Source organism: Asterias rubens, chromosome 7 (assembly GCF_902459465.1).
Source record: "Asterias rubens chromosome 7, eAstRub1.3, whole genome shotgun sequence".
Taxonomy (NCBI): domain Eukaryota; kingdom Metazoa; phylum Echinodermata; class Asteroidea; order Forcipulatida; family Asteriidae; genus Asterias; species Asterias rubens.
The window spans coordinates 16,703,164-16,728,385 of NC_047068.1; the positions used below are offsets into that span (position 1 = coordinate 16,703,164).

Genomic DNA, 25,222 nt, shown 5'->3' on the forward strand with positions numbered 1-25,222 from the left:
TTTCAAGAGATTAAGGGGAACCCACCCCGCCCCTAAAAGGGAGCCTTCATTTGCATAAACGTGATGTCATGTCGGTAACCAGAGCTGTCGGGCCCCCTGGCTGTGTGCATATATAGACGTGTGCACTGTGTGGCTGGTACCTAGGCGCGTGTAGTTAGGGACCAGACTCTTTTTGCCGACGATATGTTTGAATTCCCGACGTGACGTCGATGGTAGGGGCGGTAATAATCTACAAAAGGGGGGGGGGGCATGACTTATTCGCTAATTACGCAAGTCAGATATGTCGGGAATAAACAAAACACATTTGATTGATGTTCAATACATATATCATAAATAAATGACAGCAAAATTAACTGTTTTATTTGAGTTCACTGCAGCATCCCTTTAAAGGCACTGGATACATATGATAATTACCAAAGACCAATATTCTCACTTGGTGTATCCCAACATAATTATGAGCATAAAATAACAACAAAATTGGTAGTCAAAATTGCAAGAGAAAATGAAAGCAAAACACCCTTGTTGCATTACTTTGTTCAGATGCATAAAACAAGGCTTCAGTTGAAGTATTTTATTATTTGAGTGAGAAATTACTTCTTTCTCCTAAACTACGTCACTTCAGAGGGCGCCGTTTCTCGCAATGTTTTGTATTATCAACAACGCTCCATTGTAAGTAAGTTTTTATGGTAACAAAATAATATTTTGAGTAATTACCAGTAGTGTCCAGTGCCTATAAGGTACCATCTCACTTTCCGTATGTCGACTTGGCGAGACAATAAGTACCTGTCTACTTGTTTGTATGAGGTGGTATGGCACCGCTGCATGGAGCTCACATTCTTATTTTTCTCGTCACAGATAATACATGATTTTAAAATGCTTAAATAAGTGATTGTGTATTCCATGCAGACTTGTGTAATTTATTCCTTTCTTTCATTTTAATTATTTGGACAATACTCTAATAATAACGAAATTAAATGGGTTTTTTTTATGAGAATAATTGGTTCTTTTATGATAGGCACACATACGAAACTATTTAGATCAAGGCGCTTTCCAGTATTATTATGCCTGTTCATCGGGCGTTCTGAAACACTTCTTCTAACTCTCTCACCTCCCTTAAAGGCAGTGGACACTATTAGTATTTGTCAAAAACCAGTCTTTTCTCTTGGTGTATCTCAACATATGCATAAAATAACCAACCTGTGAACATTTGAGCTCGATCGGTCATCGGAGTTGCAAGATAACTATGAAAGAAAAAAACACCCTTGTCACACGAGGTTGTGTGCGTTTAGATGGTTGATTTCGAGACATCAAGTTCTAAACTTGAGGTCTCGAAATCAAATTCGTGGAAAATTACTCCTTTCTCCAAAACTAGGTCACTTCAGAGGAAGCTGTTTCTCACAATGTTTTATACCATCAACCTCTCCCTATTACTCGTTACAAAGTAAAGTTTTATGCCAATAATTATTTTGAGTAATTACCAATAGTGTCCACTGCCTTTAAGAACACACACTCCCAAGCTGCTTAAATTGCCACTTACGGGTACATCCAACACAGTACTATTTCAGCCTAACTATTCAGTGTTTTTAACAAAAAAATGTGAGATTTGAATAAAATATACTCAAAAAAAAAAAAACGATGTCCACTCACCCTTTAAGTGAGAACAACCTAAAATAATTATCGTTTTCAGGCTAATAGCACTACGTCAAGATTCCATAAAAAGTAATGTCCCTACCCTTTTTGAGCGCTGAATAAATAATTAAAGTGACTCTCTTTATTATTTAACCCAAAAACACGTTCAGCATCCTAAAAGTGCAAAAAGTAAATACATTTTTTAGTTGAAGGGTATTAGCTGTTAAGGTGAATCCATTTTAGTGGAAAGGGTGAGATTAATTGAGGTAATTTCAGTTTGTAGGTCACTTTGCAAACTGGACACATAGAAGGTGTAACAACTGCCTAAGAATGTCTGTAAGGCCATCAAAAAGATACTAAAGCAAACTAAATTACACACGTCCAAATCCTGGTGGTGAAATAAAACAATTTTTTTTTCTTCAGTGGAGTGTGATATTTATCTTCTCTTTTCTTTCTTTTTTAGTGGTTCGAGTTTTCAATTCGAGTTTATCTCCTGTCACTTTTCCCGGATCTATGTAACATGAATGTTGCAAGACACCATCACTGTGCTGAAGAGTTGGTGATGAATACTGCAGGCTCATAAGAATAAGGTTTTACACAGCGCGTATCTACCCAAACCCAAATTGCTTGCACATTATAGAGAACCATTTTAAAGATTTTTTTTTATATTTATGATACCAAGTTAAGAAGCAGCACCTTTTGATGCTTCACAATGTGCTGTGGCGCACTCTCAGCAGTCACTGCCATAAACAACAGGGAAACCTTTTTTCTTAAAGTGTATCTGGGTCAGATCTTTTCCTTGTATTTTGTACACAACTCACTGTTACCTGAAGCAGGTTACCAGTCAACATATTATTGTGAATGGTGTCCAACTCATACTTTTCTTATCAAATGAATTAATTCAGCAATGTTTTATTTTCTGCTAAAACAGCTTTATGAAATTGGGCCCTTGTAACACTTTGAACCCATCAAGACGAAGTTCCTGACCGAGAAGTAATAAAGAAGTCTGTCCAACTTGTCACGGTACCACGAGAAGTTTAACTATATATCTTCACGAACAAAAATAATTGACATAAAACCAGTTATATAAGCTTATTCCTAAATGTTGTATATAGATAACTTTTTTTTTTTCATTTATGTCAGTCCCCAAACGCTTCGTGATTACACAAGGTCTTAACTCAACTCCCGCGTGACTTTGAATTCCCTAATGACATAAACAGATCATTCCTACTCCACATTGATTTCAGCCAGGCTCAATCCTCAAGTTTCACCCCTTCCGTTATTAACTTATTAACTATCGGCCTCTACAACTGACGAAGTATAAACCGTCTCTAACCAAATTCTCTTATTATATTATGGGGTTTCGTCTCAGGTAATGCGTCTGGCAGACCCGCAACGCATCCATATGTTCGCAGCATACTGAATCACTTTGCCGAAAAATAATGCTCATTTAATAAAACCTATACTCATCGGTTTCGTATCACCAGTCATGCCGGCAGCCGAGCCCCCCCCCCCCCCCCCCCTGCAAACGCCACTACCTCTCCCAACCCAATGCTGCCGATTGATGTATCTTCTCTACTCAGCTTTTTCCCCCTGTCTTCTTTCTATTTTAATTTGAGTAGAGATGCTGTTCTCTTGGCGGCAGCATTGGAAGACACGGTGTGTGAGTCCGAGTATTGAAGCAATTTACCACGGTCGGGTGGTGCGAGATGGATTTCGTGCTGCTCGGCGAGCCATGTGTGACACGTAGACGAGAAGATGTCGGTGATAATGAGAATTACAAGTTATTAATAAAACCCATAATGGCACTTGAAGAAAAAGAGGCATTAGCCTCAATTATCTATTTATCCTGGTTGGCCAAATGGGGATATAATGATCTCTTAACGGTATAGTATATAGTCTCCAGGAACCAAAGTTCATTAAATAAAGTATCGCTGTAATAGAACTTGAAATAATTCAAGCGACCCTTTTTTTCTTTTTAAGAACTACCGCTCCTGTCAGTCAAGTCCTCATTATAACAAATGAGCACCAACAGATAATCGAGTCGGTCAAAATGATATAGAAATTAAAGTAAGTTAACCAAGACTTCATTTGCATGAAATTTTAATGTAGTGGTGTATGCTGATCATTAATTGGCCCCTGGTAGCTAGAGTGCTTTAAACTTGAAAGTTTAGAATGATGACACATTGAGCAAAGGGTCAGAATGGAGAAAGTGACAAACTTGACCAAGCAAGGCAACATACACGTTAGTCTGCCGGCGATTCCTGTGACCAGGGCCGTTTTCACAGAGATGCCTAAACAGAAAAGATTTGCTTCTTTTGCTAAGCAGATATGAGCATGATACGAGTCACACTTTGCACATGTGATACGGCAGTTTGGCTGGTAGCCTTATTCTGGTAAGCATTATATTGTTGTGCTACAAAAAGCAATGGGGAACAGACTATAATGCTTTTACCAGGCTATGGTTGGCCGCGCAACCTTAGAGGTCTTCAGGGGGAGGAGTTGCATTAAGCCTATTAAAGCAGCAGCCACGTCTTTACTTCCACTGTCTAGCACCAATTAAGCACCAGTTGTCTTGTCTTCAGCACCTTCAGTTCCTTTAGTTTTGTTTTTCTGCTAGCACGTATGTGTCCAATCTGCACTGCACCAACAATCAAGCACCCTCGGCCTAACGTTCTCACTTAAGGATCCTGCCGATTAATCAACGTAAACGTAAACGCAAACGTAAGGTTACCAGCCAAAATTCCACGTCACACGTACAGTTTATGACTGTTATTCTGCTCATTTTCGCTTAGCAGTCATTTGTTGCTTCAACAGCTCTATGAAATTGACGCCAGATAAAGTGATGCCCTAATGCATATTACATTGTGCACACGCACACGCGCAGTCAAGTCCTCGAATACTTTATGAAACACACTTCTGCTTACTACTTTATGTTAGTAGTAAGCGTGTTACAGACAATACTTTTCAGTTGAGTATCAAGTACTGCTGGGCTCTAGGGTAGCCGAGTAGTACACGATTACGAGTTTTGAGGCCATTGAGTTTGAATACAAGTATTTGAGAACCGAGTATTCTGATATCCGAGTACCGAGTCAAACACCCGAGTACCAAGTATTCGAATCTCCAAGTATTCGAATGTGAAACAATACTTTAAAATGAGGTATAAACACATTTGCTGTATGTTGTTGTGTTTGTTATTCATGTTTTGTTTGTATTTTGTTCATTTAGTCTTACACAATTTTTATTATCATTTTATTTATTTATGTTATTTTTTATTTTTTATATATATGGGGTTTTTTTTGGAGGGGGGGGTCTTATTTTTTACGACAATGGTGCTTGCAAGTATAACCATCTTTCAAACAAGACGACTTCATGTTGTTTTCTTTTCCTTGTATAAACGAAAAGTAGAGATGTGGAAAGGAAAGTGGTATTTTGACCACGAGTACTTACCATCAGCCTCAGAGTACATGTTGCAGTCGGGTATCGAGTTTGTGAGTACGGCCGTTTTTTTTCAGTCGAACTTCCATTTATATGAGTATATGCTTCTAGCCGGTGGTGAGAGCTGTTCCAACGCTCTTCAGATTGGGTTCTTGACGTTTCACCATGCGGCATGCATTTTAGGGGTATATTATTATTTTCTCGAAAGTTTGCCATATTTTGTTCGCAAGAGTTAGAACTTTTTCCGAGCATGGATCCTTTTCCAAGATGGAGTCTTGCAATTTACTCTTCCAGTGTTGTTTTACTTTTGAACTACCTGGGTTACCTGTTGAAAAGTTTAAATAAAATAAAAAACGTTATTAAATTCTGTTCCAGCAGATATTTGAAACGTATCGTACCCAACGATTGCAAATGAAATCTATGAAATGGGTGCTGTGTCTGACGTTATATCAAGTATATTATTTTATGTGACCCTAATTAAAAGAAGAACTACACCTGTTAAAGACAACGGACACCTTTGGTAATTGTCAAAGACCAGTCTTCCCACTTGGTGTATCTCAACATATACCTTAAATAACCAACCTGTGAAAATTTGAGCTCAATCGGTCGTCGAAGTTGCGAGATAATAATGGAAAGAAAAAAACACCCTTGTCACACGAAGTTGTGTGCTTTTATATGCTTGATTTCGGACCTCAAATGCTAAACTTGACGTCTCGAAATCAAATTCGTGGACAAATACTTCTTTCTCGAAAATTACGTCACTTCAGAGGGAGCCATTTCTCACAATGTTTTATACCATCAACCTCTCCCCATTACTCGTTACCAAGTAAGGTTTTATGAGAATAATTATTTTGAGTAATTACCAATAGTGTCCACTGCCTTTAAAAACAACAACCATTAATTTGGAACCGCTTAGCAAACTGCCTTATGTTGCATCCTCCTCTAATGGTCTGTCAATGTACTTTCAACCAAGCTGGCCAGATAAACACTTGTGTACACAGATCAATGTGCTTTGATTGGTGGATCAAGCCAATCGTACGAAGCATACAGCATAACTTATTTGTGTCAACTCTGAGCGTTTTTTTTTTGTTTTGTTTTTATGTATAACTGTATTGGCAGAAATGTAGCCTAATCCTTTTTATAAAACATTTAGTACCTTTTTTTTTGACATTAATTAGTTTTGTTTTATTAAAATTGTAAGTTTTTTTTTTTTTTTGGGGGGGGGAAGAGGGGGGTATTTTTGTGTGTTAAAAACAAGAAAAAAATAGCACTAAATACCGTCCGACCTTTTGCAACTCGTCACAGTAGAAAAACCTTTAAAACATAAGTACAATGTAGTTATAAGTTGTGATATGATTTTGTTTTTGGGTGTAATTGTGCGAACATGCCCAAAGAATGTCATGTACCAGGTCTATCTTCCAAAAGGGTAGTGAAAACAAAAACCTGGACCTACAAGTTCTGCAAAACCACCTGTATGCTACCACCAGAGCTGTGTTTGAGACAGTTGCGATATGGAGGAGCCAGTTTTCTTTGGACACATTTGTTGTAGGTCCAAATGTAGCAAAACCAAATAATATGCAGTCTAGTCAGGGACCCTTTGTGCGTACAAGTAATATTTTTGGATTGGTGCGAAAAGGGCCTCTAAACAAAACTTTCTTCAAAACAGGCCTAGCTGCGTAAACTCCGCTGTGCATTTTTATGATGACGTTTTGATGGGTTTTTAGGGCATCTTTATGAAAATATTGTAGTACAAATTCAAATGGCACCAAGGCTTTTATCCATGGACAACGGATGCAACTGCTTCCGTTGCCTCCGCAGAAGAGTCAGAATTGCTTCAAGTATCATGGTTATAACTTTAACTACCTCCAATGTAGTTTGTATCGACTATCGTGTTGATCTAATAAACAAGCAATGACGTCATCACACCGTGTGAAACAATGATCAATGTTCATTTTTACCTCTAGCCGAGGGCGCCCTAAACAATTAATGACGTCACCCGCATACGGTCTATTGGAAATAAGTCAACTCTAGGGTGATATAAAACAAATTAGTGCCTAGAGTCAGTTGGATGGATGCGCACATCACTAGGTAATCAGATGGACTGTTCCATTTAACAAAACGTAAACGAGTCAGACATGGAACCGTCTGATAAATTTGTTGTATTTATAAAGTAGGATTTGAAACTTCGCATGGCGGAGATATAAGTAACTTAAAGGCAGTGGACACTATTGGTAATTGTCAAAGACTATCCTTCACAGTTGGTGTATCTCAACATATGCATAACAAAAAAAAACTGTGGAAATTTGAGCTCAATCGGTCTTCGAACTTGCGAGATAATAGTGAAAGAAAAAAACACCCATGTCACACGAAGTTGTGTGCGTTTAGATGGTTGATTTCGAGACCTCAAGTTCTAAATCTGAGGTCTCGAAATAAAATTCGTGGAAAATTACTTTTTCTCGAAAACTATGGCACTTCACAGGGAGCCGTTTCTCACAATGTTTTATACCATCAACCTCTCCCCGTTACTCGTCACCAAAAAAGGTTTATGCTAAAAATTATTTTGAGTAATTAAGAGAGGTTTGCGGTAACAGCGTGGGAATTTCTTGTTTGAATGGGTTTTTTTTTTTTTTTTTTTTAATAACCGGTGGTTAACGACTCAAAGTTTCGATCACTATGCTCTGATTGTCTTCGGGAGAATGTTTTGTACGAGCTCAACATTGAACTCCGATACATAGAAGTTACATATGCCTACTTTCCATATCACAGTCGATTGCGTAGTTTATCATCACAAGATGTTATAACCATGATACTTGAATCAGGCCTGACTCTTCACGGAGGCAACGATAAAAGTGTTGGCTGAGCTGTATGTGGTAGAGCGCCCTCACACGTCAGCCTACAGTTATCAGTGAAGAGTTAAGGCCTTTCGGAATTGGCGCCATGCAACACCAGCTACATTCATACTGTACAAAACACAAGCCACTATATTTGTCTCATTTCTTTGATGCATGAGTGAGAACTAATTTAAAAAATAAAACCCGACCCAATTCTGTGGTCGTTATCAAAGGAAAGGATTGATTTCAGAATGGGCAGTTAATTAGTGCTATCTAATATATACTATCATAAGCTTGTTTTAAAACTTTCTGACAGATCTAACATAATTGGTAGCAGTCTGTTTGCGCGTTGAAATGTAACCTCAATTCAAGGCGTTCATGCACGATTTGATGACTAAACACTAGCATCGCTAGAGGGCGCACTTCAAGCAAGTTTTGTTTTTAGAGCGAAGGTTGCAACATACTGTCTAACATAAGTTGTTGGGAGGGGGGGGGTAAGTAGGTGCAGTTATAATTGCACCTATTGATTTGATTCAAGAGGTTAATTTATTGTCCACAGTATCAACAAATAAAATACATTATCACTCAAGAGCGAGCAGTTTGAAGATTACAATACAGTAAAGATATAGGTAGGCCTATCGAGATGAAAAATAAATATGACACCGCAAGAGGGATTTTAGAGGAAGAGCTTGTAGGCAATGGTTCCTAAAGACATGCATTTGCATTGAGGCGAAGACCAACTATTACAATTCTGTGAACAGATAGATTCTTAGTCGAGATACAAGAACAAAATTATATAATAAGTCCCAAGGCACATGCACGTTTACTCAAAAAAATAATTTAAGTAAAAACTTTGACTGTGGGAAAGGTTAAAATAAAAAAATCGGGGGAAAAAATCAAACTATAAAAAAGATTAATCATACACTTCGTTTTCCCCAATTATTGTGTTTTCCCTTTGTGCTTTGCAAGGTGTTTTTGTTAAACAAGTTGGTGGGTTGGGGGGGGGGGTGGTGTCTTCATACACAACACTTAAATATGTTCAGATTTTTAATTAAGCACTATCAATTTGTCATACGTTTCATACACAATATTGACCATATGACATAATATGCTCCCCTTTGTGTTGTTGTATGAAGTACAAGGGGGGGGTTCATCAGAAACAAAAAGCTGAAATGTACAGAGTTAGCTGTACACAAAATTAAAGTCCAATTTGTCATACACCTGGTGACGTTTTGTGTTCCCCTTTGTGCTGGTGTAGTGTTTTGATGAAAACAAAACTAGAGATTCGCATCATTAAAACCATCCCCACGGGTCCTACTACTGATAATCGCTAGACAGATTACAGCTGCACACCAGCGTGACGAAACGTCAACACACAAAACCCATCAGTAGCCTCCTTTAACTTGAACTTGTCATTAATGGCATCATTATGATGCACTGGACTCTAATGACCATTCCGCTTGATGTGCGTCTCCCAATTCCCAGTCCATATTATTTGCCGAATAGATTAATCACATTTTTGGTATCATCAAGTACCCCCTCAGCTAATTAAAGTGTTGATTTGTGCAACAGGTATAATCCAATCATATTATTGCGACTCTCTATTTCATTTGAGATGTCTATTCACTGAGGCACTAGTCAATTCCAGAGTCTGTGAGCTACTGTTGTTTGGAAACAATGCATCTCCTATGCTCGGCTTCACTGAGCTAGTTGGTGATGTGGAGCAGGGGGAAGGGGGAGGGGGGGGGACACGATTGGCAGCTGTAATTTTCATAATTAGAGTGGCTTATACAATCAGAGGAGAATACAGAGGGTGTCTAATCTCCATAATGGAAGGTATCAACCAGACGGGCTCCGGAATCATTGGGAAAAGATCATTAGAACAATATTATTAACAAAGTATTTTGCTTAACACAGCACAATGTCGCAGGTAACCTGTCAAAGTATAGTCTGCAATTATATTATTGTCTAGCAGCCCGAAAGTACGAATCATCTTCTTCTTTCATTTTGTTTTGATGAGCTAATTAAGTTCCTAATGAGATCAACAAGCTGAAGAGTTTGTCTCAATAAAGATGGACTTTGAAAGATTGCCTCTGAATGTTCTTAAATAATATTATACACTCAACGGAGGCACAGTCTGGGGAAAACAAACTCAGTGTGTATCATACTTAATTGCTAAGCAAAGTGTGATGGCACAATACAAATCACTATCATGACAGTATTGACAACTCATCTTCACATGAACCTTTAATTTTAGTGCTTTATGAAATACAACCCGGGTAATGTAGGAGCTAAATTTGTGTGGACTTTACGTCTATATAAAGTTTTCACATATTAATGAGCAGATGCATCTTTTCTGTATTATTTTCGCATCGATTTCGATTGTCTGAAATAAGTCCTTAATAAAAGACACTAAGGAGCGGACACTACAATGGTAATTACTCAAAATAATGTTTAGCAACTTACTTGGTAAAGAGCATTGGATAGCTGTTGGTGGTATACAACATTTTGAGAAATGACCTTTTGAGAAAGAAGTCATTTCTCACTAAAATAAAATTGAATTGAATTCGAGACTTCAACTGAGGTCTCGAATTCAAGCATGAAAGCACACAACTTGTGCAACAAGGGTGTTTTTGCTTCCATAAATTCTCTCGCAACTTTGACGACCAATAATAAGTTCAAAGGGGATACACCAGATGGGAATACTGGTCTTTGACAATATCCATAGGTGTCCAGTACCTTTAAACTGTCACTCGTTCGAATGTCAATTTCTTAACGTCAAGGGAATATCCACAGATAGTGTAATAGTGAACTTAAGGTTCCAAATTATGCTTAAACAGTGTTCGATAACTAAATAACAGTCATTCTATGGTTGATATGGGACTACTCTAGAATTGCAAAGGTCGTGGGTTTGAATCCCACCTGAGTATTATTCCTGCGATTGCCTTTTTTTCACAGAACTCGGGGAAAGTACTGAGTATACAGTGCTAACACACACCGATGTTAATGGGGAAAGCCAAAATGAATATTCTTTATCCCCGACGCAAATTAAACATCTATTAAAGGTCGTTTATTTCATAAAAATTTAAACAAAATCAACATATTGATAGTATCTCAATAGTCTCTAAATGCAAAAGAGTGAAAAAGCACTCTTTGAAGAGCCATATGAGGGGCAACTCTTTTTCGAGTGGTCTTCCTTTCTTTTAGATTGAAGTTTGCATCTTTTTTGAGTGATTTTTCACTCTGTCCCGGACTGAAACCCCTCTATAAAAGAGTGAAATAACCCCCACTTGTTTTAAAGAGCCATATGAAGGACAACTCGAAATGAAAAGAGTGGTGTTTTTCACTCTTAGAGAGTACATGTGGATGTGTTTACTGCAAATTAAATAGTATTATTTATTTCAAGATCTAGTTTTATCTATGATTCGATCAGTCTCCATCTGGAGTCAGCTTGAGAAACCAAGTGTTGGAGGCATATTATAGATATAAAGGTACAAAGCCAAACTTGATTTTTAATTACTTCAATTTCTAGAAGATTGTTGAGTTCTCGAAATTATTAATTTGGTATAGAATGAGAAGGTCACATGGCTGTGTAGGAGTGTGGGACAATGAAGAAAACTGTATTCCTTTCCGGTCTAGAACAGGATACCATGATTTCATCCGAATTTATTGTCTCCACAATGAGTGAGAAAAACAAAGGGAGGAGGGACACACTCATAGTGAAACAACAAAATTGGTTGGTTGATAATGATGATGATGACGATGAAGCGATCGGTTGTCATGGTAGTCCGAGGCCAAATATTGATGATGTCTAATTGTACCTCTGCCCCTGACGCTTGCTGTCTGTTAATGAAATTGGACTTGTGGTAGTATTGTCTTCAATTATTTCAACAGGTAATCCAAACATACTGACTGCTGGTGAACGCTAACTACAGCACAATCGGCACGGGCATGTGGCTGTTGGGTTAAAACCTAAGGTAATTAAAAATGACTGCGCCTATGAAGGGAAGGGGGAAATTGCACTTGTACCAATAATGGTTAGCGTTTGTTATGACAATATTCATCATAATAAAGCCTTGTAGTTTTGACAGAGTTCATTAAATTTGTCATGATAGTGCAATTTGGGGAAACTGAAGGGGAAAAAACGCGGACGTTACGCCGTGCTCCGGGGCTGGGGGAAGGCCGCTTGCGGACAGCGGATGAGGGGCTATTGTCCCAAGTAGACGATTGCCGAAAAAAATCATTCTTTAATAGAAGGCGGTTATCAATAGAGTGCAACAGAGTTGATGTTGTTTTAGGTCGCGCTCCAAGAAATCAAAAAGAGGTGGCATAACTGTGAAGGTTAGGGAATTTCATATAATTTGAAGTAAGGAATACTTCGTACTGCGATTTTTTATTGTATTTTGTTCTGCTTGTAATGTTTACTTGCGCTGAAAGCCCAACAAGGCATTCACAAATAATTTTAACATAATTACACAAATTATGCATAGAATGAAACTAAAAATGGATATTAATTACACACAAGTATACTGCAAGATTCGAAACTATTATCTTGTTTCCGTTTCAAAGAGCTGTGTCCGTGCAAAATTAAATAAGCCAATCACTAATTAATTTGGTCACCGCAAAAGATATTACCAGCCAAAGCCCATGTATATTGAACACTTCGTGGCTGCTAACTCTACACATTGTTGTGAGGCTGAACAACAAGCAATGTTATATATACAACTCTACAAATTTGACTAATATCTTTTCTTATCAATTTTTTTAAACTATTTTTGTGCATTCTGTTTGGTTTCAAACTTGGTGTTTCAGATTATTTTTGTATTTTTATCGTTTCGGGGGAAAAAAATGGTGTGGGCTCTGTATTAAAACATTTTTAACCTAAAACTCACTTGCTTTAATTTATGCGTTTACAAAATAAGGTTAAATTTTGGTAGAGTCTTTTGCAGGTGACAAATTTATCTCTAGCTATCATATAAATATATTTGAAAACTGTGAGATGTAAAAATTTAACGTTGGTATTGCTTTTTTGTCACATAATAGATAATAAAGACAACATCAAAGTTTACATAACACAAATGTAATTGTTTTAGAACACATTAGTTTCATTTTAACACCCTTTGGTGTACATTTTGCTCTTCTGTTGAGGTATCGGTAATGTGACAACACCCAAAGTTAAATAGCACCCACGTGTTAATTTTGTACCCTTGTTTTTGCAGTGAATCGAGCATAACAATATTGCATCGTTTACTCAAAAATTAATTCACCAACTATTACTTGGTGCCATTTCCCAAGTGTTTCTGCCTCTTTACAAACCATTCACGACCACTGAGTACACTAAGAGTTCAACAGCAATAAAACAAACAACTCGTTGTTTTAGAAAGTCACGATCCCAGAAGGAAACACGACGGTCCAAGACACCGCAAAGCCCGCCAAACCTTGAACCAAAGAGCACTTGCACTTTTCTCACAAACATGTTTAACCCAATGTAATTACGGGCGGGGTGAAGTAATATTTTTAATAAGTCAGAGTGCATGACTTTTAATAGGCAGTTAAAAGATACTGTGGGCAATGGAATTACTGGCTTTAATTTCTATCACAGGTGTGTGGCTTTTTCCAGTGGTCTTTGGGGATTGTTTTTTTTTTAGTTTGTCTATTATTTTGTGGATTTTTCTGTTATCTTCTTGATAGGGATCACGATTCTTTCAGCACTTTATGCATAGGGTCACAACTCGGAAGCAAAGTTGGCTTGCCTCTTCACATACATTATAATTAACCCAACAACCAACCCGTTTACTCTCCAACAAGAGAGACTCAAAAGGAATGTTAGTGGACCAGCCTGGAGGACTTTTCTATGCTCTCCTTTCGTTTAGACTTACTCGGGGCGGGGCTTACCACTGATCCATGTGATCGTGCAGCATACGCCGACTTCGGCTTAGACGCCTCCAAGTTTCCCACACCCCGGGCTTATTTTTTTTTACGAATACATGCAAATGCGATATAGAAATAAGATGGTTATTTCATACAATATTTTCAGCGTTTTGAAGGGCGATTAAACAAGTTCCCAAATCTCCTACACTGTCTGTAGCATGTGCGCCGATAAACTACTGTTGTCGACAGAGGGCAGCATTTAATGTTGCTGTACACGGCTTGTGTGTGACACGTGTACATTCAAAATATTATAATCAGTTTTCTTTCATTCTTCTAATCAAATGGCAAACCCTGCGTATCTGAATTATAGTTGACAAGTTCAAGGTAAGCTGACATGGAAGGAAGATAGACCGCCATCATCCAACATTCGGCTTGCAAATTAAAATTTGTTAAAGAAAACTTGTTTCTGTCAAGTCTAGTTGTAGGTTTAGTCTTGGGATAGCATTTCTCGTTTTTTTGTTGTTCTTCTCAATAGAAAACGACCGGAATCTCAGGCTTTTCATTGGGAAAATAACATTGTTGGTGTTCGTTTCAGGCACACAATTGAAAAAGAACTCAAACCAACTGATGCCTCTTGTCAGAGCCAACACTTTCTTTCCAAAATAACAACTTCAGAACAGACATCACACAAGGTTGTTTAATACTTTTAAGTATTAAAAAAAAACACCGTTTATATTGACTGCTGAGACATTGTGTTAATTAAAATAATTCCACTACATTATCAAACTAGGCTCAGGACGCTTTAACATCCAATACTTTCTTCGTATGTGGGACTATAGGTTTGAATTATGAGACTTACTACTTTTAAATTAGCACCATGTAATGGTTTGCAAGGTGCTGTGGTGCAATATTCTGCCAACCAAATAAGGTACACCAGAGCGAACCCCTTCTCTTTTCGATAGAGTAAACTAAACTAACGGCTTCACCCCCCCCCCCCCCCAACCGAAGGACGAAGCATTATGGTCAGATGTCTTCTTGCTTAAGGAAACAGGGGGTCACGACTGGGACTCGAACCCACACTCTGATGATAAGAAAAACCCTTATCCGCTAGGACATGACACGCCATTTATTCGGCAAATGTTTTTCTGCAAAAAAAAAAATGAAACAATGCTTATGGGTTGTTTACAGTATTTCTGTAGCTTGCCAAAGATTCTGTTTACTAAAAATGTAAACAATGTTGTGATGTCATGTCGACTGACTCTTACGCAATGTAAGAAGTTTGCAGATATTCAACATAAATTGAATCAAATGTTTAAATTCTATAAAAATGAGTTTCTTAGTTACTGGTCCCCCTAAATTTTACAAAGAAAACTCACAAACTCTGAAACGGAAGTCACATTCACATTTTAGTATTTATAATAATTAAAGTTACACATTCACTTTATCGTGATGTCTGATACATTATTGTCACGTTGGTAGAACTCTTGATAATCCATTTAACCCCTCGCTGATGAGCTCTACGTCAACCTTGATGTATGGATAATCTACTTTATGTACATACAGCTTTTGTCATCTTACGATAGAACATGGCCATCTGTCTCTACGTTTGTTACGGGGAAAACCGAGAGAAGCGTTTGGTTGCAGAACGGTAAGGGTTACAGCGCCCTCAATCTGTAATTACGACCAATCATTATCACAGGGCACCATCAGACAGAGCAGTGACGATACATTCTTACGGCTATTAAAGATCTATAATATATAAGACCAAAAATAACATCACAATGTCATAACCAAATTAATTACGTCAGTGATACGAAATAAATTCCAACAGGGTGCCTAATAATAGTTTGCCTTGAGCTGTCGTATTGCTAAAGAGAAGACTGCAGAAATAAAACTACGGTACTTATCACTTGCCCGACCGAGCGTTCGCAAATTTCTAATGGAATAAGTTGTGCGCCGCCAACGTTGCCAATGTTCGGAACACACAATGGACGTGGTGTTAATGCTAGTCTGAACATCTGACGGCACACTTCAGGCTCATGATCCTTGCGGATGAAGAAAGGGGCCAAGTCTATAGCCCTTTTTAAACTGTATCTCTTATCCCTTTTGAATACAGCCCCGGGGAGGCCCCGGGAATTTTCCACCCCACGGTTACCCCGGCACACTTTCCCACCGTGTCCCTTTTCCACTCGGTTCCGGCTGCACGTTTCAAGAATACCCCGAGGTTGTACCGCTCATCCCCACTCTAGAGGAGGGGTGTCTATTCCCCGGGGCATGCCCATTTGCCGGGGCAGACAGAGGCCAGACCGGGGGGAAAGCGATCACAGTGTGATAAGGCCAGCCGTTATTCCCCTGGGGCAACCCGGGGGAATAGAGTAGTGTGAAAAGGTTAGTAGGTTGGTGCTTAGGTAAGGCCGTACGTTTACAAGATGGAGGAAAATGAGCAGGGCAAAATGAAAATGAATGTTCAGTGCATGGTAGTATGGACACTGTACATTAAAATGAATGTCGTTACTATAGACCATGTAACCCTTGTTTACAATAAGTGTGACCTTGTACATTCCTTAAGTATTCTGGCAGGCACTGTACTACACTGGTCCTATGGGAAAGTTGACATTTTGTGTCATAATTTCCACGTTAAACAAAGAGTTATGAAAGTAAAAGCTGGACAAGTTTTGAGATGTGCCCCCTTTCATATCAAAAGTTGGTAAGAATTAGACAGTGATAATAAGATTTTATGTTTTCTTCCATTGAGCTGTGTACAAATCATGCCTGCATGAAGTCCAGGCTCTGTGGCTCTTTTGTAAACATGTGATGTCACAGGTCACATTTCTATTGGGCCGCCATTATTAACATCGTTAACAATGAACACCAACCCATTCCACTGTGAACTATTTATTTGATCTAAACACATCAACAACAGTAAGTCCCCCCTAAACAATTCGACTTACTTTTGTTGATGTGTTTATATGCAGTGTCGGCTGTGTATACACCCTCTATGTTAGCTTTCAACAAAACATGAGTGTCCTCAATGCTTTCATCGTCATTATCCAACATTCCCCCGCCCCCAGGCTTAACAAACGGGTTGTTCAGTATGCCATCTCGTTGTATTGAACATACAAGAATGTCAACGGGGTGATTTTGTTGTCCGAATTTGAGAGTTTTAGACCAAACAACATGTAATGGGCCATATTTTTGACCGCGTGAGGGCGCTCTCAATCACTTCCGGGGGTATATTCATTCATACCCAAAACAGTTTTTAAAGATTGGAACACATTATAACCACAGACATCTAATCCATCACAGACAATAAGACTTTTAAAGGAGCCGTTATAATCCACCTCTAAAGCAAATTGAAACTACGGCGCAACAAAAGTGACAGAACGCCTATTAATTTGTGCAGGGCGAATCGCGTGTACCCCCGGAAGTGATCAAAATACTGTTTATAGCGCCCTCGCGCGGTCAAAAATAAGGGGCATTAAGTTTGATCTTTTACATTGACTCTGCGCAATAAAACAACCCTTCAGTATAGAACCTGCTACGAGAGCATGTATGTGTGTACTTTGATAATGTTCTTCAAGCATCGGCAGTTTATTGTGTGAGTGTTTCGAGTATCAAAAACGATGAGACATCAATTCTTCCTTAAACATTTTATATAGTATTTATACAACACTCTTGAAAATATAAAATACAAATAAGAATTGGTTATTAAACTATTTAAATTTTAATATATTACAAATGATTCGGTAAAAATTTAACATTAAAACAAAATTGGCACTTCGGACAAGTTATACTTGCAAGTTTCCCAGAAAACCCTTTTGCTAATCACACTCGAATATTTCATTTTGAAATATTTACAATTAATCAGAAACGGAGGTCAAGTCTTAATGCAACCATGTTTAAATCTTTTTAGTTCTCTTTGAGTGTTTTCTCTGAAAAGAGCCGTAGTGGCATCGATGTTTCGAACAGATATTCTGCCAAAACGCCTTCACTTAATAACCAACCTGAAGATTGTTTTTGTAGATATTTACAATAAGAGAAGTAATTATCTTGAGGTCTCCGTTTATCAGGACTCAGAATGAGGACTGGACGAGAACACAGGAGAGAACCCGACTAGGCGAAGGTTGTCCTTATGCTCCTTTGCACGCTCACGAAGTTCGGCAATGCTGGTGCTTCGTCTGGTTTCTGGACTCTTATCCATCACAAAGTCACCCAGAACTGCCGACAGTGTTGACCTTGCGGCCATGGGCGGTAAGATGCGGGGAACCACGTGGATGAACGGTAGACCTTTTGAAGAACTTCCTCGGAGACAACTCGTCACTGCGTGACAGTTTGCGGTGACGGGATGCCTGCCAACAACAGACGACTCATCGCAAGACGAAGTTGATGGATTCGTGGACTGCTTGGCAACGCTTCCTCCGCCGAATATTCGACCGTCTCTCTTCTGCGTCCCTGTGCTCTTTTCTTGTTTTCTCCACTTAGCCCTTCGATTCTGAAACCACACCTGAAAAAGCAAAAGATGTTTGCATTTAGAGCGACGGCACTAAGGACGCGGCTGGAATGCAGCCCCGTAATGCGGCACCTGAGCTCACCGCATTGCGGGGTTTGTTTGCAAATTGGCGCGAAATTAAAAAGGGGGCGGAAAACAGGCGGGAGAAAATGAGAACGAAGACAATCGATCAGTAATCGTCTGTGTAATAGATACATCTTAGAAACAATTGAGATGCCAGTCTTAATGCGCTTAAGTGAATTACACTCAGCTCATATACATGAAAATGATGTCATTAGTGGGAGAGAATGGTGGGGGAATAATTACGGACGGTTGAAGCTGGGCTGAGGAACAAGCAGGTGGTATGGGCACAGGACAATCTCAATGCAGTAATAGCATCGATTAAGAAGCATTTATCAACGCTTAGTGCTCGGCGGTGACTTTAATGGGTTGGTATACATACATAAGACTGCAATACTTCTTTTGCGGGAAAGGTATACTTTATTTGACCTTATAACGGGAGATATATACTAAAGACATTCTTTAGTCGCGTTGAGTCTTTTTGGAGAGGGAAAAGTGTTTCTCATACGGTCTGTGTATTCCCCCCCACCCCCCCCCCCCCCCACTAGCTCGCTGCTAATAAAACGGGGATAAGATATACTGTTTGGTGTGAAAGTGCTAAAGTTTTTACATCAGGCGTGATTTTGGGCTGCCCCCGTAACCAACATCCATACACGGAATCGTACACAGAGTATAAAGTTTTTAAATTGTGAAAATGTTGGGGTTTTTTAAATCCTGGTTCGCACTTAAGCTTGTTTGATACTGCATTTTTGTTCAAAATTATCTCCCGTCTATGGGTTTATTACTATAAAAAAACCTTGACTTTTGAAATTGGATAACTGCGTCTTTGAGTTCGTAAAACTTGTCTTGCAGTGAATAATTCCTAAAGTCGATAACACAACTCGGTCTAACTAGATCGCTTTGGACCGGTTGCTAGGATTTTGGCCATCTATGGATCAATTGCACTCTCAAACTAACCATTTAGTCGTAGCTTGTCTTACAATGTAATGTGTTTGTTGTCATACACCGCGTTATTAACTTACACAAGTAGTATCGACCCATTCGATTCAATGGTGTTGACTTTCCCCTGAAAGTCACTATAATTTTAATGGATTCTTTTTTATATTAAAACCCCTGAATTATTTTGTCGTTTTAAGCAACAGTGATACAGGCTTTATGCTTATACCAAGTGTGGACCCAAGTCAACCATTTTATCAGATATGGGACTCTTTCTTGATATCGGGCCAGGGGTGACTTGCTTTCACCGTTATTAATGAAATTTTGTATTTGTGTCTGTTGTATGTATAATGTTTGTACGTTTTAAAAAGAGACGTGACAGTGTACGACAAATGAGGATCCCTGGACGAAACACAAGTGTGGAGCCGAGAACACAAGATGTTTAACAGAATCTTGAGACGTTCTGAGTTCTCAAGTCCACTTGAAAGTTTGAACCAATGCTGTACAAGTTCAATCGTTGTGTCTAAAAACTCCTCCCGTTTGAATTTAAGGACGGAACCGGTCACCAACGAAGATACAAATCTAGTCTAAAAAAACTTCTTTCAGAAGATGCCTGGAATTGAATACTTATCTCATAATCCGCAAATTCTTCTTTAGAGTTTTAGTATTTGGTAATTTCTTAGAAGTCATTCAGAATAGTCGATGTTTAAAATTTTCGAAATTGTGGGTGGTTGGGTCAAAACAAATAACTGAAAGGCGAAAAACAAAACATTTTTAGCAATGACAATTCTGAATGGTCCCTCAAGAAAGTAAGATTCAGAGTTTCGACAATCACTCAACCTTTCTGTCTGTCTAACAGACACGAGTCTAATATTATACTTTATATCCCCTAAGCACCCTTCTCCAAAAGTAGACTTCTTTACAATACGTTGATTGCATTATTGTGTCCAACAGTATTTCACTGATGGGAAGCAACAGTACCGAACCCACCTGCAATGCTCCTTAGTGGGTTATTCATTAACCAGTGTTTATGCCCTCTATCGCTTTACTGTATTTCAAAATAACGGCTTCTATTTTAAGAGGGTCGTAATTTTTTTTGTTTTACTGCAATTTATTGCAGCTTAATTTAATTTTGTATGGTTGATTTAAGCTCTCTCGTGCCGTATTGGGCCCCAAGAGTGGACCCTCAAGTGTTGGTTAATTTCGACTGCCAGCTATAAAACAACAAATTGCCTGTGATGTTTATTGAGCAGGACAAGTACCAAGGTTTAGCCGCGCGTGTGCTCAGGGTGAGACCGCCGATAAAGCAGTAGTTGGTGCGTGTTTCAAGGGATGGTTTTTATGGTGGGCACGGGTCTGGAGCGTGGCGAGCCGACGGTCGTGTGTCAAATATAACAACACACAATTTTGACAAGATGTAAGGTTCATCTGTATGTGTATCCGTTTCCAAGCCGTCTTTCCGGTTAAAAAAACACATTAATTTGTGTCTTTATTTTGCTTTTACCATGGCTATTGTTGTTGTCTTCTTGTTGTTGTTCTTTTCTCCCTATTATGTTTGTTCTGAAAAGCTTTCAACGAATAATGACAAAAAATTAATCACTGATAACAAAAGGGACATAAAAAACACTAAAACAAACAAACAAACAAACGAACAAACAAACAAACAAACCAACCAACAAACAAACAAACAAACAAACAAACAAACAAACAAACAAACAAACAAAACAAACAAAACAAACAAAACAAACAAAACAAACAAAACAAACAAAACTTGGTGTGTAAGTTGTGGTTGGAGTTGTGGTTAGAAGAAAAATTCAAATTGATCAGAATCCATGTGGAGTGGTTTTGGAAGAGGTTGGAAAGGAGTGTGTGTAGTCAGGGTGGGGTGGTGTTGCCCCTACTGAACAAAGTGAACCCCAACCCACCACAATTACCCGTGTGGGTTGGGGAGAACGAGTTTTATAGGTATACTTTGCAGTTTACACATGGTGCACCTGGTAATCGGGCGGGCGATCAAGCAGGGGTTATGGGTTGGGGAAAGGGGAGCATGAGTTAAAATAATACATCTGTAGGGGTGGGGCAGGGGATGGTAAGGAGTACCAATGCACCTGGTGGAAGCTTGGTTGTTCAAGTTGGAAGGGAAAAAGGGTTAAGAGAATGAGTAAGTTTAATCGCTGTATCTGGCTGGGGCGGGATGAGGATAGGCCGAGGTTAGACACTTGGAAAATGGTGTGCAAGGGTTGGGACGGGCAGAGGGAAACATATGGGGAACATGACAGACAGGGGTGGGGAAGGATAGAGCTTACAAAGGGGGGACATGACAAGCAGGGCGGGATGTGTAGAGGGAAACATGGGGAAATTACGGGCAGGGTGGGAATGGGCAGGGTGTGCAAAGGGTGAAATGACAGGCAGGTGTTGGGGATAGGCAAATAGTCAGATCTATAGGTTTACTGGCGGAGGTGAGTTGGGTTGGGATAGCTGAGTGAAGAAAACAGGGTTCGGGTTGGGAGAGACTATGTTCCAGTCATCAGTATACATGGCGAGGTTTGGATGCACACTTAAAACTCCTGGGTCCAAATTGACTTGGATACCTATTCCCGTTGAGCATGACCTATTTCCCGGTCAATTGACCCAGAAATGGCTTAAAATGACAAAGAAATGGGTCAAATTGACATAGAGTCTGAGATTTTTTTTTAGCCAGTTTCCATGTCAACTTGACCCAGAAATAGGTCATGCTCAACACAACTCGCAATCCAGATCTGATCCGGAGTGTGATGCTAGTCGGGTCGACAGGAGGGGAAAGAATAAGGGATTAGATTTGTACCTGGACCCTGGCTTCCATAAGATCCAGTCTCATTGCAAGGGCCTCCCTCATGAATATATCAGGATAATGGGTCGTCTCAAATGCCCTCTCGAGTTCCTCCAACTGCCATCCACTAAAATTCGTCCTGACACGCATGCGCCTGGGCTTGCGCTTTTCATCGATGACGCTGTGATTTCCTGCACAATTAAACACAATAGTCATTTTGGAGGTTGTGTTAATGTATGCATTAGACAGCAGACAAACTAACTTATGTTCATTTAGTTGGTCAAAGACACAGATGATAATCAAAAGATTTGACGGTGCCAAAACTGTAGGCCTATGTGTCGTATTTTGATTTATTAATCACTTTAAAATGAATGGCAAAGTGGCTTTCAGTTAAGTGACATTCACCATGCCATCACATGTTTGTTCATAATGTGTGTCATAATGTGCCATTACTAGCCTGCTGTATTATTATTTAACATAATAATCAACTTATTATAGATCTTCTGGTTTTTGTAAATAGTGTCTTTATTACATAAAAGAAATGAATATCCATTTATTTAAATTTGTAATCAATAACCAGACTGTAATTTTTATCTTTGTCACAAACAATTTTTGTGATACACGACAACCAATTGATAACATATCTAAATACAGGTAACACCGAGGACAGGAAAATGTAAAGTTTTCTTTGTCAAAAACTTGATTGTTCATTGATCAGACTTTAAAGGTACTGGGCACATTTTGGTAATTGTCAATCCCAAACCAACATAATTATGCATAAAATAACAAATCTGTGAAAATTTTAGCTCAATTTGTCATCAAATTTGCAAGAGAAAACACCATTGTCGCATTCTTTGTTTGCTTTCAGGTGTATAAACAAGGCTTCAGCTGAAGTCTTTTAGAGTGAGAAATTACCTCTTTCTAACAAACTGTTACTTCAGAGGGAGCCGTTTCTCAGAAAGAGCTCTCCGTTGCTCGTTACCAAGTAATTGTTGATGCAAACAACTATTTTGAGTATTTAATAGTGCCCTTTCACACTAACCTATGTTTACAAAGTACCGACTCAGGTACTTCCCTGTCTACCCCCACCCTCCCCCTTTGCTAAACGGAATACGATGACGTATCAACAAAACCTCTAGTTTTCCTGGAGGTGACTGTACCTGTAAGGGAATCCCGTCATCAGAGACGGCTTTCCCGACCCTGCCAACATTCCTATGGGATGAATATGTTGTCAGATGACACCGCGAAATGTGGGAGTACTTGGTTTAGCTCTATTTCTACACAACCAATTAGCGTATGACTATCATAACAGCCCTGGGGCTCTTTGGGTATCCCACAGCCACTCCACGCCAGACGAGTGTGAACGATTAAGATTCGCTGTGGTAAGTAACGTTACAATTAGGGTATCGTTCAGACTGTCCGTTCTAACTTTGTTTTATAGGCACATGGGTCGATTTCACAAAGAGTTAGGACCAGTCCTAACTTAGGACTAGTCCTAGGAGATATACAAATTGCATGGATAGTCCTAAGTGAGGACTAGTCCTAACTCTTTGTGAAATCCACCCCTGGACATATTTAGCGGGTGTCACAGACCAGTATTCTCAATTGGTGTATCCCAACATGCAAAATAAAAAATCTGTGAAAATTGGTCATCGAAGTTGCAAGAGAAAAGTGATAGTGTGCTTTCAGATGCCTAAAATGGCTTCATTGCTTTAATTAAAACTCTCTCTCAAAAAGTTAAGTCACTTGAGCCTGAGAGGGAGATGTTTCTCACAATGTGTAAGACTATCAATAGCTCTACATTGCTCGTTTCCAAGTAATGTTTTGTTTGCTAACCATTATTTTGAGTATTTACCCAAAGTGTCCAGTGCCTTTAAAGGCAAAGTATACCTTTGTTTTTGAGACAGTTCGATTGTTTTATTCCTTTATAAATAATGTAGCTTATCACAATAAAACTAACTTGTGAGAACTTTATTTCAGAAGGTGGTCGCGTTTTTGAGATATCGCCGAAGCAAATCCAAAGCGAATAATGTCCATGCAGGAAGACTAATTCCTAAACATGAACACACAATCTGAGAAACGTACTACCCAGATTCAAATTAGGGCGGGATAAAAGCTGATATAGTTTTACTTCGAAGTGAAATTTTTCTCTAAATGCTATGACTATCGAAAGCTGATGTTGGCTTTTAGGCAAACTCTTACGAGCTCATTGAAGGTTATTTTCCGGCACGTTGTCAAATCTTCTTTGGAAATGCTAAAAAGCATCAATGATGGAAACATTGAAATGAAACATTAATACGAATCGATTGTTTGATGTCTAATTGATGATTATTTTGTGTCAATAATCACAAAATGGGTATTTTCAAGGGATGCATTATTGGTCATTCAGTTTTTAAACATTGTGAAAAACAAGTCTCCGAGGTTTTATTTTGTAAAAAAATAATATCGTAAAAAGAAGGGTTTTAGATTGTTGTGTCCATGATGACATTTCATCCCGAAAACTAACTTTGGAGATTTACAAAGTAGGAATTGAGGTTTATTTTTCTAATTCATCAATACCATTTTCATGTCATGGGTGGCCTATGTTGAACTCATTTCAAAGCAAACCATTTTTATTTTAACATTAGGCCAATTACAATACAACAATGAAATGACATAGGAAAACAATAAAGCTGACTTTTAAATCAAACTTATTTAATTAATTACATACGTACAATAGTGAAGTCTTACCAGTTCGAGTGTCACACACGTGTCTAGTGGTTTTGTCTAGATGTTGTTTACTATCACCGAGTCCGAGTATACTCTCAATGCTGAACCCTAGGCTCTTCGAACCCTGCTGCTGCATGGTGACTGAGTGGAACATTTCACAAAAATTTCACCTAAAAATGGCTACCAGTCGGAACAAAACTCTCAGCTCACAGAGTTTCTTTTTTAAAAGATGCGCAAGTTCGTATCCCAAGAGACGTTATGATGAGCCGTTTGTCTTAACACCCGAAAAACAAGGTCATTAAGATCTGGTAGAATGTTTTGACTGATTTATGATATGGTTATATTCCGTAATGAGGGTGCCAGAAGGAGTGTGTCATTGACCAATCAGAGCTGGGTAAGTGTTGTAGGGCTGAGTTACGTTGTCCAATA

General features: G+C 38.8%; 1 protein-coding gene across 1 annotated transcript; it reads right to left on the minus strand.

The window, feature by feature from the left end:
* Positions 1–17,835: 17,835 nt before the first annotated feature.
* LOC117292850 (homeobox protein ARX-like) lies at positions 17,836–24,947 on the minus strand. Its single transcript, XM_033775019.1, has 3 exons — positions 24,815–24,947; positions 22,100–22,275; positions 17,836–18,273 (listed from the first exon to the last, which is right to left on the minus strand). The coding sequence occupies exons 1-3, from the start codon at positions 24,945–24,947 to the stop codon at positions 17,836–17,838; spliced, it is 747 nt and encodes a 248-aa protein (XP_033630910.1).
* Between the last annotated feature and the right edge of the window lie 275 nt (positions 24,948–25,222).